The sequence below is a fragment of the Chanodichthys erythropterus genome, chromosome 4, assembly GCF_024489055.1.
Source record: "Chanodichthys erythropterus isolate Z2021 chromosome 4, ASM2448905v1, whole genome shotgun sequence".
NCBI classification, from domain to species: Eukaryota; Metazoa; Chordata; class Actinopteri; order Cypriniformes; family Xenocyprididae; genus Chanodichthys; species Chanodichthys erythropterus.
This window is the reverse complement of record NC_090224.1, coordinates 9,433,111-9,453,838: the sequence shown is the minus strand read 5'-3', so window position 1 is coordinate 9,453,838 and position 20,728 is coordinate 9,433,111. Positions and strand designations below refer to the sequence as shown.

General features: G+C 37.2%; 1 protein-coding gene across 1 annotated transcript in view; it reads left to right on the top strand.

Annotated features, from left to right (window-relative positions):
- The first annotated feature begins 2,145 nt into the window (after nucleotides 1-2,145).
- Nucleotides 2,146-20,728, top strand: part of fndc1 (fibronectin type III domain containing 1) — a 40,613-nt gene continuing 22,030 nt past the window's right edge. The window contains exons 1-14 of the mRNA XM_067383073.1: nucleotides 2,146-2,229; nucleotides 6,986-7,180; nucleotides 7,283-7,369; nucleotides 9,490-9,549; nucleotides 14,032-14,241; nucleotides 14,432-14,530; nucleotides 14,633-14,753; nucleotides 15,190-15,377; nucleotides 16,232-16,339; nucleotides 16,912-17,100; nucleotides 17,198-19,378; nucleotides 19,482-19,597; nucleotides 20,042-20,153; nucleotides 20,241-20,612. Coding sequence (XP_067239174.1) covers nucleotides 2,157-2,229; nucleotides 6,986-7,180; nucleotides 7,283-7,369; nucleotides 9,490-9,549; nucleotides 14,032-14,241; nucleotides 14,432-14,530; nucleotides 14,633-14,753; nucleotides 15,190-15,377; nucleotides 16,232-16,339; nucleotides 16,912-17,100; nucleotides 17,198-19,378; nucleotides 19,482-19,597; nucleotides 20,042-20,153; nucleotides 20,241-20,612 — 4,111 coding nt within the window. The 5' untranslated portion in view covers nucleotides 2,146-2,156. The remainder of the gene's footprint in view (nucleotides 2,230-6,985; nucleotides 7,181-7,282; nucleotides 7,370-9,489; nucleotides 9,550-14,031; nucleotides 14,242-14,431; nucleotides 14,531-14,632; nucleotides 14,754-15,189; nucleotides 15,378-16,231; nucleotides 16,340-16,911; nucleotides 17,101-17,197; nucleotides 19,379-19,481; nucleotides 19,598-20,041; nucleotides 20,154-20,240; nucleotides 20,613-20,728) is intronic.

Sequence of the window (20,728 nt, the reverse complement as noted above, 5' to 3'; positions counted from 1 at the left end):
TAGTTGTTAGTTAAAATAATTAATGTAGTTAGTTCCACAGGACATAAATTCTCTACATCACAATCTGTTATACACCACAATCATATTATACAGATCCATAAGCTATTTGTACTTTTTTCAGTGCATGTGTAAGCTACAATTTAAAATACATTGTTGGACTATGACATAAATGTATATAATTTATTTTAGAGGTAGCTGCAGACACATTAAATCTTTTAATGTCGTTTGACTCGATTTTATGGCCTTGCAGAATTTGCTGTGAAAATTTAGCAAATATAGCATTATTAATTAAAAACATGCTGACTACAGCGAATCACGGAAAGGAGATTCAGAAAGGAGCTACAGGCCGAAATCACTATCACACAAGACCAGCACCTCCCTGAAATGAGAGTATATCTGTTTGAAAATATATGGATTTCAGGACAATTTTTGAGGTAAGAAAGTAAAATGAGCACGTCAATGGATGTTATGTTAAATTGCACAGAACCGGTGTAATCTGAATCAGCAAGTTCCTCTCTTGACATATGCAGGACTTTCATTGGTCATTCTTAAAGGAACACTCCACTTTTTTTTGAAAATAGGCTCATTTTCCAACTCCCCTAGAGTTAAACAGTTGAGTTTTACCGTTTTTGAATCCATTCAGCCGATCTCCGGTTCTGGCGGTACTACTTTTAGCATAGCTTAGCATAGTTCATTGAATCTGATTAGACCGTTAGCATCGCGTTTAAAAATGACTGAAGAGTTTTGATATTTTTCCCATTTAAAACGTGACTCTTCTGTAGTTAAATCGTGTACTAAGACCGACAGAAAATGAAAAGTTGCGATTTTCTAGGCTGATATGGCTAGGAACTATGCTCTCATTCCGGCGTAATAATCAAGGAACTTTGCTGCCGTATCATGGGTACAGCAGGCGCAATGATATTACGCAGCGTCTCTCACAAACGTCTCCATGGTTGCAAGGCACGTTCCCTGTGCAAGCAGGGGCTCACGGGCGCTGCGTAATATCATTGCACTGCTGCAGCCATGGAACGGCAGCAAAGTTCCTTGATTATTACGCTTGAGTGAGAGTATAGTTCCTAGCCATATCAGCCTAGAAAATCGCAACTTTTTATTTTCCGTCGGTCTTAGTAGCCTACACGATTTAACTACAGAAGAGTCAAGTTTTAAATAGGAAAAATATCAAAACTCTTTGGTCATTTTTAAGCGCGATGCTAACGGTCTAATCAGATTCAATGAACTATGCTAAGCTATGCTAAAAGTGGTACCGCCAGAACCGGAGATCGGCTGAATGGATTTGAAAACTGTAAAACTCAACTGTTTAACTTTAGGGGAGTTGGAAAATGAGCCTATTTTCAAAAAAAGTGGAGTGTTCCTTTAATTTGACATATAGGCCTATAACATACAACAACAAGCTTTTTACCTACAATTAAAAAAAAAATGATTAAATATAAGTGATGGGGATGAGGGAAGTACATTTGATTAGCATAATCTGTAACGTAGACTGTAACTTTGTATTAATTACACAGTTTAGGGATAAGTTACAGATTTCTAAACATTAGCAGAAAGATATGTGATTAAACACAAAACACAGAGATGTTGAAACAAACTGAAAACAAACACCCGGTCTTCCATATTAACGTTACCTCTGCTAACCAGAACTGCTGTTTCACTGTATTTTTCCTTAGTGGTGGAAACATTTTGAGTGGTCCTTCACCTACTTCTTGAGTAATGGGGGGAAAAGACCTTTCGCCTTCTCAAACTGTGAACGCCTAGAACCTGTATCGTTTCGTTACCCACTTGCTCCAAATTGCGCGCATGCGCAATACATTTGTTGTCTTAGCGCACAGAAATGTTTGGATAATGCATTTTAAAATATCTATAATTTTAGAACTGAATATCAATTAAAAGAGCTCTAAAATGTAGAGCATCAGAGGTAAAGACTTTGCATCGCCTTGCTCTGGAAATATTTTGACCAATATTTTTGACCTCTGGAAATATGTTGCCCCAAGTCCCATTCGTCCCCGGAAGAGGGAGACAACGTCTGGGAAAGAGCGCATAGACTTGACGATGAGAACGGGTAGCGAAGCATCCGAGCATCCCATAGCCTTTCTTCCCTCAGTGTAGCGGATCGCCATAATACTGAAGCACTGTCTGCAATGTCTCCTGCACGGGCACGAGCTCTTCTCGGGCTCCTGGTCACACTCTGCACCCAGAGCCCACTACTGTCGGGTAGGTCAATCTGCTTCTGTCTATTTAAATATTAATTCATAAAATCAAGCTTTGTGTATTATTAGAAGTATTTAGAATCATTTTAAAATTATAATTCGTTAAGTATATGTTTGTATTTTATAATTACTAGGGCTTTCTATAATGCTTGTAGGCTGCTGTAAATATTATTGTGTCTCGTGCACTTATGACAAATAGCTCTTGCGGTTGGTGAATCTCGAGGTCTGAGTCCTGTTTATATGATCATATTGTGCGTGGAAACCATGTGCCAAAAGTTTAATAAAGATTCCAAGCACTAATAGCTTAATGAGGGGGTGAGACTTGAGGCGCAGACAGGTGCACAAACTTCAAAAATGTGTACTTGCTTTACTTTTAGTTTTTAAGGAACAGTAATTTTTGTAGCAGTTTGAATCAAAATGTCATCCTGCAAGCATGACATCTATGTCTGGTAAACTTTAAAACGATAATTATTCCTTGTTTAAAATGATTAATTCTGAATTTTGGTTGGGGTTGCCAGGAGTGTTGCAATACAATTTAAATCTTTAAAAGTGTATATACTGTACAACTTCTACTTTGACTGATGGTGATGTCATCCTTGTAGTGGTAACACTTTACAATAAGGTTCATTAGTTAACATTAGTTAACTTGTCAACATGAACTAATAATACACTGTACTTCTACAGCATTTATTAATTGTTGTTAATGTTCATTGTAATATTTACTAATACATTATTAAAATAATGTTAACATTATTTAATGCACTGTGAACTAACATGAACAAACAATGAACAACTGTATTTTCATTAAGTATCGTTAACAAAGCTAAGTATATACAGTAGCAAATGTATTGCTCATGGTTAGTTCATGTTAGTTAATACATTAACTAATGTTTAACTATTGAACCTAGAGTGTTAAACCTAAAGTGTTACCCTTGTAATTAACTACTATATCTAATTGATTACACTGATGGCGTTATAACCCACCCCTGGTCTCCACTTATTAAAATAAGCAAAATAAGACACATGACACTTTCACATGACACATACATATACCGTATGTAATCAAAATATGACCAAATTTGGATTCCCAATTTGTTCTTCACTTCATATAGATAGACAGATAGACAGACAGATAGATGTGGACTGTAAGCGCAGCTCTCAGCAAGTGTTAACATATTAGAGCCAGAACAGGAAGTACAGTTAACCTCTTCAAAAGGTCATCAGGGAGTGTAAAAGCACAGATGTGGTAGACATTCTTTTGCTTTCAGCTCTTGAAATCAATTTCAGCCACGTTTTCTCTCTCTGCCTCTCTTTGACTTTCACTCTCCCTGTCCCTCCTAATTCTGAGGAGAATGCAGAGGAATCTTGGATGAGAAAAGTGGTAGCTAAGTCCTACTGAGCTGTGTTAGCTGCCACGTTACAACGGGCTTTTTCTTTCTCACTTGCTCTTTCTCAGTGTTTTGGAAATGTTCTTTATATGAGGTCACCCAGTGCAGCCTGGGACTGCCATCAGCAGCTGCATATTATCCAGTCCTCTTCTCTTTTCCTCTCCTCTCCATCTTTAGCAAAACAAAATACATCCAAAACAACTAAATCTTGAAGCCACCAGCTGCTTCGATAGGGTGTAGACTGTAAAGCTTTACTGATTTCAAGCCAAAAAAAAAAAAAACTTCTAGATCTCTTAATGGTGCCCAACTGCAGCTTCAAAACCATTCCAGACATCTGCTTGACAGATAAAAGATATATTGGAAAGAATGAGGCTCAGGATTTTGTTCCACAACCCTGCATTTTAACATCACGTCTGTTGTTATTCCGGTAAGAATGAGCTTGTGTTGTCAGGTAAGAGCTCTGCCAGAGAGTGAGGGGAAGACAAAAATCATGCCCTGACCAGCTACTGGAATTAAATCTTGCTCAGATTTTCACCAAGGAATTTGCAGAAAGTCTTTGATTGACGTGAGCAAGGCTGGAAGGTTTAGAAACTCAATCTGTTGATAAGTCATTGTGCTGCGCTACAAGAAGCCAGCATGTAGTTGGCATGATGCCCACGCTCAAGCTGTCACTTAGGTGTTTGAGCATTGTCTGTCATCGGGTGCCTGCTATGGAACACTTGGGTATGTTAAAGCTCAGGCTGAAAAATCTATATAAAAGAGCAAAGCTTAAACAATAAAACATACTCTCTGATTGCCTCTTGCATTTGTTTGAATGTCATCCAGACACCTGAATGAAAATAATAAGAAAGTGAATGGTTTTTAGAGTTTGTTTATGCCTTTCATTGAGAAAAGGATGTCAGAAAAGCAGGTGCTTGCCCTACAGGTCTTTCCATGAATGCTTATAAAAACAAACCAATGAAACTGACAATATAGGACCACAGGGCATTTACGTTCACTTTCTTAATAAACACCATAAAGGAATGAACAATATGAATGGCCTGGAGCCAGTGTAAAAGAGTTTCAGGACAGATATTGGGCCAGTTCTTGTGTTCCACATTTGTTGATCATATACATGTGATATTGAGCATTGCTAATCTAAACATTCGGTTTTTTGTGATTTGTTGAACATTGTTTTGTGAATTCTGCTGATGAAAATATGTCATCAACTGATAAAATCTAATCTAATTGGCTTACATCGAAATTGGTTTTGTCAAAATTGCGAGAGTAAATTGTGAGTGGTTTTGGAAACATCAGTTTGAATGAAATTACAAACATTTTATTTATTTTATAGCTGTCATGAAGTTAGATTAAAACATTTCCAGCTATTATTGAAACTATTATTGAAAATTAAAAGCATTTTTAGGTTTTTTTTTTATTTGTTTGCTTATTGTTGTCATTTTTTTTTTATTTTGTGGTGGGCCAAATGTAAGCATGGCAAGATCTAAACTAGAAAACATTTGTTGGATGTAAAAAAAAAAAAAAAAATTGAGAACCACTGATCTAGGTGATGTCCACTCCATAATATGACCCATGGTTAGTTTCCTCCAGTATAAAATGTTTATTTTTGGAGAAAGATATAATTCTTATGTTTTACAAGTCTTGATTTAATCAAAATGTGAACCCACCCTACATCATAAATTTTAAAATGGGCCAAGTCACAGATCGAGTATGTGTGTGTGTGAGTTGCGGTAATTGCTTTGACATGTGTGATGTGGTTCCAGATTATGTGGAGGGATGTTCCATTGCCAATATTACATTATAAAGCAGTGACCAAGAGGCATATGTCTGTATGTACATTTAAAGAAATGATAGAGATTGATCTCTCCAGGCTTGATGCCAGAGTCATGCTGTTGTACAGTAAACAGGCACAGCGATGAGAGATTTGCTCACTCTAGTTCTAAGCAGGGTTAGAAAAACAGCCTAAGCACACTATAGTACTTCAGATGGAGTTTCCAGTTTGATTAACTAAAGGCTGTAGCTCAGATTGTTTTACTTTAAGTTGTAGTCTAAAAAAAGTCCATACATAACATTAATTTACACAGTAAACTCGCACATGCTAATTTTCTACAATTTAGTTTCAGTTTTCCTATACATTCTTAAAAATAAAGGTTTGTTGCAGTGATACCATAGAAGAACAATTCTGGGCTCCCTCAAGAACCTTTCAGTCAGTTCTTAAAATATATATTTTTTTCTTAGTATGAAGAACATTTTAATAACCTAAATAACCTTTTTCCACTATAAAGAAACTTGCAATGGAAAGAATCAATAATTGATTATGATTGGTCAGTCACATAATGATATGCTTTCATTGGTCAAATATTTCTGCATAATAACAACTGAACTCTATAACTGACCATTGTTCCAGAACAAATTCCTGCATAGCTGTGGGATAATGTGCAGTCTGTTGGGCATAAAATAAACCACTTTAAAGGGTTAGTTCACCTAAAAATGAAAATAATGTCATTTATTACTCACCCTCATGTCGTTCTACACCCGTAAGACTTTCGTTCATCTTTGGAACACAAATTAAGATATTTTTGATGAAATCCAATGGCTCAGTGAGGCCTCTGTTGCCAGCAATGTCACTGAATCTCTCAAGATCCACAAAGGTACAAAAGACACATTTAAAACAGTTAATGTGAGTTCAGTGGTTTTATTTTTATATTATAAAGCTAGATATAAATATCTAGTGACGGCCGATTTCAAAACACTGTTTCGAAGCTTTACAAATTTTTTGTTTCGAATCAGTAGTTTGGACCGCATAAACAAAGCCTTGTTTACAGAAATCACGTGACTTTGGCACTCTGATTCGAAACTAGATATTGTTGAAAAGTCCGTATTTAGTTTTTTTGGCACACAAAAAGTATTCTCGTCGCTTTATTATATTAAGGTTGAACCACCGTACTCACATTAACTTTTTTTAAATGTGTCTTTAGTACCTTTCTGGATCTTGAGAAGTTCAGTGACATTGCTGGCAATAGAAGCCTCATTGAGCCATCGGATTTCATCAAAAATATCTTAATTTGTGTTCCGAAGATGAACGAAGTCGGGTGTAGAACGACATGAGGGTGAGTAATAAATTACATTATTTTCATTTTTGAGGGGGAACTAACCGTTTAAGGTGATACAAGACCTCTCTGCTATCTTTTGGGGTCTTGATTTGGGGTTTATTTTGCGACAGTATCCCTTACTTAGTCTAATAGTAGTTTATAAGATATTGGATTGTAGTTTATTGTTATTTGCAGCAACCTCAATCTTACTAAAGTGAACTCACCAGAGACTGTCATTGCAATGTGATTGACAGACATCTGTACTTTTTCTCTCTCACAGGTTCTAAGCCACTGCCGCCACGTAATGTGAAGCTGACCTCGGTCGATAAGGGGTTAAAGGTCACATGGGATTCACCCAGCGAGCTGGATGGACGGCCAGTAGACAGCTACAGCATTGGCTACGGGAAATCCATGAAGTCACTACGCTTTGTCACTGTGGACAAGGACAGACGGTCAGAGTTACTAGAGGACGTAGGTGAGAGCGTAAATCAATCATTCTTTAAATGAAAAGCTAGAGACTCACACTGAGTACTTCAGCACTATGTCAGGCTCTCATGTGCATGTTGTGTTGTTTTAGAGCCTGGAGTCCTGCATTTTCTCAAGATGAGTGCAGAGAATAAGGACGGGATGAGTAAACCTGTCTACAGGGCAGAGACTCCAGGAGGTGTGTGCTTGCCTGTGTGTGGAGAGAGACCTGCATGTTTCTCTATGACTCTCTAATCTCTTCACTCTTGTGCATGGATATATAAAGTACAGTATGCGCATAAAACACATACAGTTTGCATGCTTTTAAAGCAATAGTTCACCAAATAATTAAAGATATGTCATCATTTATTCAGTCTCATGTCATCCAAACATGTATGCATTTCTTTATTTTGTGGAACATATTTGAAAAATGTCTCATTTTTTTGTTCACATAATGAGAGCCAACAAGGTCCGATGCTTTTTGGACCTCCTTCTTCTTTTGTTTTCTGCAGAAGTTATACAGGTTATACAGGTTTGTTTTTAATTATAGGTGAATTATTCTTTTAGATATAACATAACAGGAATTCCTCAATGTTGTCAATATACAGTGGCCTCAAAATGGATTTCATTGCACTGGAATATTGAATAGCAAACTGTTCTCAATTTTCTGAACCCCATTTGAACCATATTAACTATGGAGATCTATATACACATTGGGTTTTGTAAGATTGTTTAATTTTTGCTAATGCTCCCCAAGGCTCCATTTATTTAAACAGTAATACAGTAATATTGTGAAATATTACAATTTGTAATAACCATTTTCTATTGTACTATATTTTAAAATGTCATTTATTCCTTTGTTGGCAAAGCTGAATTTTCAGCATCATTACTCCAGTTTTCAGTGCCACATGATCCTTCAGAAATCATTCTGATATGCTGATTTGGAACATTTCATATGCGCAAGAAACGTTTATTATTATTATTATCAATGTTGAAAACAGCTGTATTGCTAATATTTTTGTGGGAACTGTGATTTCAGGATTCTTTGATTAAAAGAACGTTCCAAAGAACAACATTTATTTGAAATATAAATATATTTTTTCTCAATTTAATACACTCTTGCTGAATAAAAGTAAAAACAAACCTTGGAATCTTTCATTCATTTTTAAGTATATAGCTTAACTGTACACATCATTTTAGTGGTCACTGTACGTGGATGTCATTAAATGTCTAAATATACAGTTTATTGGCCTCATTAATTTAGACTTGTTAAACTCTAGCACACATTATTATAAGGCTTTTACAAGGAAAGTATTTATAACTTTAAGGCTCTCTATGCTTTTTATTCATTTCACAATATTGAACCAGACTAGATGACTAACACACACTCATGTGTAGACTGCAGGGTGTAAAGATATATAGTCATTTCTGTTTTCCAAATAACTCCATTCGCTGTTGGCATCTGGTGAGATTTAAATCCCCAAAGATAGAGCATTCATGTGGCCAGTCCTTGTTTTTGTATCCAACCCAGAACTCGAGTCAAGAGCCTTAAGCCTTGTGTTGTGGTAGCCAGTCACTCGTTCAACGTACGCCACATAAATTTTTTCACATAAATTTTTTTCAGTATGTCCATGTTCGTCTCCAACAAACAGGATCTGGGCATATTGCTGCATGTCCCACAGCACTTTCACCAAAACATCTGTCATAATAGAAAAGCACATTAATAATCCTGCAAACAGATCATAAATGTTTTTGGCTGAGGATGTTCTTAGCAGAAGTAAACATATCTTGTTTTACAGCTCCCTGTTTTAAGGATAGCTGGTTGTTTTGATTGCAGTGTATGCTACGTTTTTTTTTTTTTTTTTGGTACACATTTATGTTTTATATGTATGTGTAATTATGTTTTGTCCGATAATTCAGTCAAAAAAGTGCCTATAAATATGAGGAAATTGCTGTAAATGAGTGATATGGTCACATGTGTTTTACTTCTGTTACTTCTGGGGATGCATGATAAAGCAATGTAATTTTTTTCTTAATAATAAAAAAATCAAGGTAATTTAGGCATCGCAACATTATAATGTAAAGCCTGAAAAATTGATAATTTGAGATTTTCTAAAGATTACGTTCAAAAATATTATATGATAAAGAATTATTTTAAAGTTGTCTTTAAATGTAAAAATATGGGAACTGAGCATGTACAATTAAACAGCAAATATCTGTCGATAACGATAAATGTAAATAACTCGGCCAGTAACCAACATAGTACCGATTTATTGCGCATCCTCATGTGTAACCACACTGCTCTTTTTTTTCCTGCAGGGGGAGAGTGGGTGAAACTGGATGGCTTTGCTGTCGAGCCTTTCAACCGATCAACTCCAGGTAGGTTCAATACTTTTCCAGCCTATGATTGATGCACGACAATTTTATGAGGAGTATAACCAAGCAGGTTGCAGATAAACATAAAATAAGTTATGAAAATATAATTTTAAGTCAAATCCAACTTACCTGGAATGCATAAAACTACTTCAACTTAAAAATATAGATGTGTCTGTACATTAAATGACAGATTTCACACATGCAGGCTCTATGTTGTTATTCCCTTGAGAAGGATTAGAGTTTGGATGTGTGTTTGGATGCCAGAGAGAAAGACCTCTGATACACCAAGTTCCTGGAAAGACAGTGGCAGTTTTTCAGTTGTAAATTTGTTAAATCAAAGCTTTTATTTCTCTTTTTTATGAATCCACTGAGCCCACTTAGAGCCAAACTTTTTACATGTGAGCCCTCTGAAGGGAAGAAGGAATCCCAGATTTAAACCAAGTGTTTTAGTTTCCTCTAATCTCAAGAGTAAAAGAGATGAAAATACATAAAATGGAGAATCCCACGGATAGAATTACATGTGATCAATGTCCAACCCACCTCTGTAAATGTGGTACTACATAGATTTCGTTACAGATTTTGGGATAATTTTCCTGATTGTGGTAACTTACTTGTCATCTACAGAAATGGCATTTCTTTATTATTTTATTCCCTTGGCCTTCTCTTAATGTTGTCCAGTTCATGTTTGTTTTTTGCTATTGCTATTGTCATGATGTTACCATAGCGTTGCTCTAATTTTTCTCTGGCTTTGCCGCTGGGTTAACTAAAGACATATGCTTTGTAACAGTGAATTGGCAAGAATGTGGCAGGAAAAGCTCAATTTTGTTTCACAGCCACCATTGTTGTGCTATCATCTCTTTGTCATCACTTTGGCAGTAGAAATAAGTGGGACTAACCATGTGGAGCAGATCCACATGTAGCCCAGCTGAGTCCACACATGGACTTGGTAACTGTTGGTCTGGCCCCTGCAACCTGGAGCTTGTTATTGCATCCAGAACCTCCCACAGAGAGAGAATTCATAGAGATAATTCGTAAAACCAGCCAACAAATCAGACCTGAGGGGTGGGAAAAGAGAACGAAGTGGCATCATGGATCAAGGACATGGACTTGGAAGACTGACACTGTAAAAACAATGAGCGAGGGAAAGAGTCAGAGAAGGGTGAGCTACTACATCTCACCCCTGTTTCAAGGCCAGTGATATGTGAGGCTGCCTCAGCTGTGTTGGCTGGACTCTCTGAATGTGAAGTGGGAATAAGTGTCTGTTTTTGTGTACAAAGGAAAAGGAGTTGCTGTTACTATCATTTCAGTTCATTTTGAGACCTGACACTTCTTGTTAACGTAAGTGTTAATAACGCTGGTACTGAACGAGTGATGCCAGAGCAATCATAAGTTAGTCCTTAAGAGTGCACGGAAGGTTTGCATTTAGCAAAAACCCTCATAAAAAGGCTGAGCTATAAAGGAAATGAGGCTCCTTTTTTCTTCCTTTTAATCTCATTCTTCAATCCTCAAAATGGCCTGAAGTTGGGTGCTTTTGAAACACTGCTTCATGAAGCTTTGAAAAATTTACGAATCTTTAATTTCAAATCAGTGGTTTGCAGCTTGTATGAAATTCGCCAAGTCATGTGATTTCAGCAAATGAAGCTTTGTTACATCATACTGTTTTGAAACTTGTTTTCAAAACATTTAAAAATTCAGATGGCTCAATGCTAGATATCGTTAATTTGGTACTGTTAATTTGGAGATTTAACTGATCTCGGGTCAGTTTTATAATGTAGGTTCATTTTTAATTAATTTATTGAAATTTAATACTTGGGTGTATAATACAAAAAGGAGAATAATATTTAATCGTTTCTAATTGGTCTAGTTTGCCTTTCCCTGACCAATAACACACTAAAACAAAATAAAACAAATTACAGTCAAACCAAAAATTATTCAGACATTTTTTATATTTTTGATATATTTTTGCTAGTGGGTGCAGGACACTATAGTTCATTTATGTAAGCGAGGATAGCAAAATAAAGTAAACTGTGACACATTATACCCAAAAATTCTTCATACAGTGGACTACCAGTAAAATTGATCAAAATTTGGAACCAAAATTTTTCAGACACTTTGACCTGACCATGTTTTGCTTGAGTATTATCTGACATAATTAAGATCATTTTTTTCTGACACAGAGATCTTGTCATATTTTATTACCCCTTTTTTAATATATAGTGAATAAACTGTATTAATGAATGTAATGTTCAAGGTGTCTGAATAAATTTTGTTTTGACTGTATATACAACCTTTATATTTGATGGTATTTAATTATTTGTAGATTTCATTTAATAGATTACACTTTCATGAAAACAACAAGAATAAAGGCCAGATTTACTAAACAGGGCAAATTAGCATGAGACCGCAATTCCCATAAAAGCACAGATGGGAGTGGAAAATTCTGCGCATTATCTACTGACGACATACAAATTAAAGAACTCGGATGCAGCCAGATCATTTCCATAATGACCAACGCAATCTACTAAGAGCAGCGCAAATTAGTGTCTGATTTCAGACATGCTCTTTTTTGGTGGTAAATAATAGTGCAAATACCAGTAAACTGACTAGCGCAAACTTTAGTAAATCACCTTGCATGTATCATTTAAATAATCTCCTCCCATAAATTTTTGCATCTGAAAGGTAAACTCCTATAAATGCATATGCAATAAGGTCAGCCGCAAAAATAACTGTCCACGCCTTTTCAACAACTGCTTGTAAAATCTGATACTTGACAGTAGTTTGATACTTGACAAATAAGGGTTTGTGTTGGTGCAAGCTGTTAGTAAATCTGGCCCTAGGAATCAAAGAGGAAAACATGTTTATTCTTGTCTATTTCTTTGGAAAATCTTATTAAAGCCAAGATGTAGGCTATTGAAGATAGTTAATTTTGAATAAATTGTACTGTACCATTCGTTGCCAAACATATAAACCAGGGGTGTCCAAACTTGGTCCTGGAGGTCCACTGTCCTGTAGAGTTTAGCTCCAGCTTGCTTCAACGCACCTGCCTGGAAATTTCTAGTATGCCTAGTAAGGCCTTGTTTCACTGGCTCAGGTATGTTTTTATTTGAGATTGGAGCTAAACTCTGCAGGACAGTGGTCCTCCAGGACCAAGTTTGGACACCCTTGGTTTATATGGTTGTCAGCGAATGGTTACGAATGGTCCTAATCCTAATTGCCTAATCACAATCCCCACTCCTAACACCCCCATACCTGATCTTAAACCTGCCAATACTAAGGGGGTCAGAATTCGGCACAACACCTGCCACTATCTTGCGTCAAATGGTTACTGACTGACTGGGTTAAAATGCCCCCATAAGACAGACAGGTACTATGGATTATCAATATTAATAATAATCAGTATTATGATATTATGTCAGTGTCCATTTTGTTACTAGGAATATAGTTTTTACGTTCCCCTTGAAGCCAAATTCATGTACTAAAATAATTTATGATTTATAAATGTAATTGATACCTTAATTTCACCCTGTTTTCTATAAAGATGGTTAAACTTTCACAATCAGCCTTTAAATTACACAGACTCTAATGAGGAAGTGTGACTACAACCGATCATCTGAGAATGATTAAAGGAGTGAAAAAAAAGACTGATGGAGAAAGATGGGCTGTTTTTCATTACCCTCTCTGGGATGTACTGCACACCAGAGGGAGAGACAGAGAGATGCGCGTGAAGCAGTGTGTTGAAGGAAAGAGAGGAGGAAGACTGTCTGACTGTCTCATTCGCCTGCCAAGTCCTGTCAGATGGGGGATTACAGTAAAGCAATAAGAGAGAGGAAGTGAGAGTGCACATGACTGTAAACTGTGTGGCCCTGTAACTGTACTCACTTTAACAAATCTCCACATCTTTATTTACCAGTATTTCTTAATGTTGTTTGTTTTATAAAAGATTGCAAACATGAGTCATCCTCTGTGAAGTACAGTGGGATTTAAAAGTATGAAACCACTTGTGAAAATATTTTTTTGCTTTACAAATTATGTGCTTCAGTGCACACAAGGAAATTTGACCTTTTTAAACAAAGGTGTTAACATTAACAGCATCAAATTTGTGAATTTCTTTGTTTTACATTTTCCAAAATCCTATAACTGTGTTTATTTCCATGTTTAAATTAGATTTTGAATCCCAGGTTTTCAATTTGGACTTTCGGACCACACTATGTTTGACAATGTAAAATAAACAGTACAGTATTATCACAATGAGATCATTTCTATTAAAGTCAGTTCAGGTCAAGTCAATTAAGGGCAGATGTCTTTCTAAAGCACATTTAAAACAACAGACATTTGCCCAAAGTGATATCATAATACTACAATAAGGACAAAGATTATAGTCCATATATAATTTGAGTTTATTTTTGACATTGACATTTGACATTGAATCTCAGTGATTTTTTAACTCCAATGCCAACATTATTTGTTCTGTTTCTCTTTCATTAGGCAGGATGGTGTCTATAACTTCATCACAGATTAACCCACGACCCCCAACTCAGAGGACGGCACTAGGACAGCAGAGGGCCCCTCAGTCATCCTCAGGACCAGAACCACCTCATCAAGGAGCACGCCTCCCTCTTCGAGCACAAAACAAACACAGAGTGGACCTCAGCCAGCACCAAGCAGACCAGCGCAATGGTAAAAAGCCAAAACTGGGTAAGGATGTTTGAAGATGGCTAACAGGAATTTCAAGCTGTGAAATAGTGTTTTAGTTTTTACATACTGTATGCTTTTAAATCTAAAATAATATTTGCAAACAGCTCAGATCGCATGTCTTCAGTATGTCCCATAGCAGGTAATATGTAATGATACGTGGCCGTATCTGGTATCCCCCTTCTGTTCGTAGCATCTGAGTCCGTCTATGTGGTATCACTGCAGGCACCCAGAGCCCAGGGGAGGAGTGCACCCATCAACACGGCCACCATGAGTAAAAAAGTAACCCCAGGTATATCAAAGTGGTGCTAACCAGCAGTCCATATTCAGTATTTTACCTCAATAAAACCTATATCAAACTTTGATATACTATTTGTTTATGCCTCTATGTTAGAACCGGAGGTTGTGGATGAAGTAGAGGACATCACAGTTAGAGTATTGTCCCCTCAGTCTGTCCTTATCACATGGGTCGATCCACTTATTGACAAGAAGAAGGAAATACCAGGGGGATCCAGGTAAAAATCAATTATATAATTTTTAGAATGGTGTGCCAGTTGGTATGTGGGTTGTACTGCATACACTACCGTTCGCAAGTTTGAGGTTAGTTAGATATATTTAGGTTTTTGAAAGAAGTCTCATATTCTCACCAAGGCTACATTGATAAAAAAAAAAAAAAAAACTGAAATATTATTATAATTTAAAATGAAGGTTTTCTATTTAATATGTTTTAAAAAGTAATTTATTCCTGTGATGGCAAAGCTGAATTTTCAGTCTTCAGTGTCACATGATCTTTCAAAATAATTCTGATATGCTGATTTGATGTGCAAGAAAAAAATCTTATTATATTGAAAACAGTTGTGCTGCTTAATATTTTTGTGGAAACTGTTATTTTTTTTCAGAATGAATATATATGAAGGATTTTTTTCAGCTTTAGAATTAATATGTGTGCAGGTATTACACAGTGAAATACAGAGAGAAAGGAGAATCTGCACGATGGGAATACAAAGACACCACTCAGAGACGTCTCATGATTGAAACACTGTCTGCAGACAGCATGTATGAGTTCTCTATTTGTATCTCTCAAGGAGATCAGAAGGGAAAATGGAGTGCATCTGTATTCCAGAGAACCCCTGAATCAGGTTTGTTTTTGTTTCCTGATCTTTAACCCAGATGTTTTGCTTAGTTTGCATTACTGAGAAGCTAAATCCTGATATTATCTGCAAACTAAAAGGTTTCTGGATATGAAAGTATTCTGTAAAACATAAAGAATGACTAGATTATAATTAAAAATTACTAGAAGTTTTCTTTAATGTGGCTTAAAGCATATTTGTGAAGCTGATTATTTAGAATATAGTGAATTTAATTCCAATCTGCTGTCTTATTGCATATCTGAAAATGTACTACCTAAAGAAGTATAGAATAAACAAAGGGGTGTTTGTATTGTATTGTATTGTACACCTATACAAATACACACACAAATTCAAGTTTTTTTATTTTATTTTTTTAAACATGTACCGCCTAGTTCAGTGTAATGTCACTGTTTACTGGCTGTTTGGAATTTTTGTTTGGAGTGATCAGAATGACCTCATTGCTCTGGAAAACATAAAGCTGTCTTTTGTTTCCATCTGAAAAATCCCCAGGCAGAAATAAATTAAGTAAAGTTAAAAAGAATACACAGTGCTACACTATCCCTGAGTTTCACAGACAAAGATTAAGCTTAGTTCCAGACTGAAATGCATGTTTAAGCTGTTTTAACTGAAAGCAACTTGCACTGACATATCTTAAAATATGCTAGTGCCATTGTTTTGTCTCAAGATGCACAACAGCAATGTTTTTTAATAAGTCACATTTATAAAAGCTACTTAAATGTCCTAATTGAACTAAGGCCTAATCCTGGCTTAGTCTAAGCCCTGTCTGTGAAACTAGGCCTACGTTTGTACAATAATTTGTTTGTCATTTCTGTTTTTATTTTCTGCTACCTTTGTCTATATAGCTCCCTCTGGCCCTCCAGAAAATTTTCAAGTAAAACCACTTAGAGGAAAAGGTACTGCTGTCACAGCAACCTGGGATCCGCCTGAGCAAACCAATGGGCGAATAAGAGGTAAGACCACAGGGTAGGTAGACTATCAATTTAGCAAGATCCATATACACCAGAAGAACCAAATATTTGTATTTGTTTATTGTGTAGTGCAACCCAGCATTACTCATTTCTTACAGTTGTATCTGCATATTTAGCTGGGATAGGAAAAAGTATTTTAACAGATATATGTCAGCTCTTTCTATTAGTTTTGGAATATGCCCTAAATAAAGAACAGAAAATGTCTTTGGCATTTGGAGAGTAAAACATTACTAATAGTTGACCATATGTCTTCCCTGAAACCACTTTGGGCATTGCCAAAATATATGGGAATGATAAGCCTCTCCAGCATCACAATTTCTCCAGCAGGCGTACACAGCACCAGTGTGAAAAGTTAAACCAATACAAATGTACATGTGGAAAACACAACTTTTCCCTGTTCATGCTGAAGGAACTTTCCTCTTTACTGTGTTATCCTTGGCCTAGATTTATTGGTTCAATCATTGCATTGGTATTCCCAGTGTTCATTGGAAAATATTCAGCTATGGTATCCAAATTAAATTGACCATACTGATTGCTTTGACATCTACTTCCAGAATACATCCTTTCCTATGCTCCTGCTATGAAACCGTTTGGCGCAAAGTCAGTTACATACCGTGGCACCACCACCTCTACTACCATAGATGGACTTACGCCAGGTGACCGCTATATTTTCAAAATTCGTGCAGTCAATAGGAAGGGGCAAGGACCACAGACTAAAGCCATTATTGTTTCAATGCCTGCATGTAAGTATTCCCAACAGATGTTTTCCCCAATAAACATTACAACACTAGCAGCTTTACAGAAACTTGGTTAAGACTGGTATCTCAATTTTGTCTCCAGCCAGCACTACTCACTTAAGGAACACGGACAGCCACAGGACGAGTCAAAGTACGTCCAAGACATCATCCAACAATGAATCAGACAATCAGGAGCCAGATGAGATGGAAGAGTCCGATACTCAGACTACAACTCCAACCACCAATAGGCGGGGGCGCCCTCTTTCTCAGACAAGGTCCTATCACAGCATCTTCTCCTCCGTAAGGGGTTCTGTCAGAAACGGAGGTTCTAGCTCAAGGTCAAACTCACATTTATCTTCAACTCATAACAAAGATAGAGAAGGAAATACAAATGAGGAAGAGAAGCCAACAGACAGTCCAACAGAAGAGGAGATCAGAGCAAATGAGGCTGTGGACACAAAACCAGAGAGCAGTAACAATGTTTCACCACAAACAGAAGAACATTCTAAATACTCATCTGACACTAAAGAATCAAAACCCAATACGTCTGACTCTTTTAATAAAACATCTGAGCACAAACGTCCTTCTTGGACCCCTCGCACATCATCAATTGTTGATATTAGCAGATTAAGAAGACCTAATTCTCGCACACATGGTTCTCGATCAAGAATGCGGAGTGAAGATTCCTCGAGCTCATCGCAAAACCAAGAGTCTGCAGCTACAAGAAAGGACCTGACAGCAGTCTCCTATCCTGAGGGAAAGAACTCGTACAACCAGATAAGTGTCACTGACAGGACGCCTTCCGTGATCTCACCTCAGGAAACCAGGCCTGAACCAGCGAAAGAATCAGAATCGTCCTTATCCATCTCTTCTTCTCCAACTTCCTCCACAGCATCATCTTCATCATCCTCTTCATCTTCTTCAGTATCTTCTCCATCGTCATCCTTACCATCATCTTCAAGTACAAGAAGGATTTCCTCCACGTCAGGTCGAGTCACAAGTTCAGGATCTGGTGCTATGTACCCTAATGGAAGAAGAGTTGGAATTTCAATTAGAGCTCAGAGACTTAAAACAGAAAAGCACAAACCTGATTCATCATCATCTGCTTCTTCACAATCCACACTGCCAACAGGAACCAGCACAAACAATCATCATACATCAAACGAGCATGATACCAACCAAAAGAACACAGAGCTAGACACAACAAAGGAAGAACAACCAACTGCCTTTGAAGAAACCAAAAAAAGCCTTTCTGATACAACTAAAGAGGAAAACCCAGACCAAAAGGAAAATTATGATAACAAAGAAGAGAAAGGTGATAGTTATGGTTCCACTTCCCATTCTCCTTCAAGGACTAACCCTTCTACAACAGGACGAAGTTCACCCTATTCATTACCAAACCGAAGTTCTAGGGTAGTTGCCGGGAGTCGCAGACAAGATGGCAGAATACCGTGGAGTAGGACTGCCTCCTCTGTTGGTGCAGGAAGGCCGATTATTAAAGGATTTCCTTCTCGTTCTACTGCTGTGAGCTCTCAAGACACTAGTGATAAAACCAAAGTTTCACCCACAACATACCCTTCAAAGCATGATATTGATCCTGTCTCAAATAAACCTGATAGCGAAACAAATCCCAATAATCCCAGTAATAATGAAGCTGTAAAGATTAGCAATGATCATGAAGATGATTATCTTTACGAGGGAAGCAAAGAGACCTTGGAGAAGCAAACCAAAGATGCAGTCTCAACTGAAGCATCTAAAACAACATCAACAGCTGTGAGCGAAGCTCAGAGACATGTCCAGAACTTTGAGAATGAAAGTGTGGATAGGGAACAAAGTAATACCAATACCAGTTCAAAGTCACTTCCTACAGTTCCCCAAAGAGTCCCTATTTTGGCTTCTAATGGTCGGGTCCGCTCACCTGTGGTAAGTCGTCTGAAAGGGTCACGGCTTCCTAATAGGTTGTACCCAGTACAACACAGAAGATTGGGCTCTGCTTCCACACTAGATACATCATCCTTCTCTTCAGCATCATCGTCTGCCTCCTCTCAAAACAGTCCAGCAGAATCACCACTTATCTCAGATCGTGATACAACTGTCGGGAGTAATACTAATGTTAGGCTCACCCCAGGTTCAGTTTCTCGCTCTTCTCATGGGCTGTCTGCTGGCGAACGCTCTAGTGGGAATTTATCTCCTGAATCTCGGAATCCAGTAATGAAATCGAGGCAGCGGTCACTTTCTAAGGAAAACACCCCAGTCAATGGATATAAACCAAGTTATGGAAAAGGTAAACATTATGTTGTCTGCAAGGATGTGTATGCTGTATGTACAACAATTCCAGTGTGTGCACAAGTACACTTTTACTCATTTTTACACATTTTCATGTTCAGGCAAAAATGGAAGGCCGAATCTGACAGCTGCAAATGGCAGAGTATCCTCAACATCTGATGAAAATGCAAAACCAAATGGAGTTCGACATATCACAGGTCCTGATGGAACGAAATGGGTGTGTTTACTTGCAGCATTAATTATTGCTAAATTTGGCAGCCCTGAATAACTTATGAATTATATAAGTTTATTTACTACTGGCAAATTTATTTTATACATGTCTTTTAATATTCCCGTTTATAAACTATGAAAAATTGAGCATAAAGTGAACTTTTTACCCATTGTAGCGCTGATAGTGACCCTGGAATGTAACTCTCCATTTCCACAACTTCTGTTATGTCTGTTGTATGAATACACTAATCAGACAGTACCACAGTCCAAACAAATTTATGTTTAAAGTAAGCAAAGACAGTCATGTGAACAGACATGTCTCTCTAGGCATGGAAACTGCACAGTCAGGGAACCTTAGGGACACTTATTCAAGCAGGACTGTTTGACTGTTGTCTCATTTTTTGTGAACAAAAGATTTTTCTCCTTTATAAAGTTTCATTCACTCTTTTAGATAGTAGATCTGGATAAGGGTGTCCTAATGAATGAAAACGGAAGAGTCCTTCAGGATTCAAGGGGAAAACCCAGAAAAGTTATCCTTGGAGAGGATGGCAAGACTATTTTTGGTGAGTGGATTACCATTTTAAATTAATAGAACTATAAAAAGAATCAGCATATTTTAAACTGACTGTTATCTCTTTTTGTTATATTAGATGACCAGGGCAGCCCACTGGTAAACCAGGAAGGATTAGCATTATTTGGACATGGAAGGGACAGTCGACCTGTGATTAATCCAAGTGACAAGTACCTTACTTTGGGAGGAAAACCCGTTGTGGGCTTAGACCCCCCTAAACCCAGCACTACAACTGAAACAACCATAACTGAAACAACCACTACAATCACAACTACAACAACCACAACTGCAACAACAACAGAACCTACAACAACACAAATGGTAACAGAGACACTGGAGCCAACAACATTAGGTGTTGATCCTACATGTCCACCTGGACTTTATCCCCGACTGGATAAGAATGGTTTCCCAATAATGGATGCTAATGGAATACTTAACTGCTACTCTGGAGGTGAGATGAACTCTTTGCAGCCATGCTAAACTCATTATGTGCATCTCATAATTATGTAATGTGCGTCAATGCAAAAATGATGGAAAAAATACACTTAAGATAAGACGGAAAAGTGT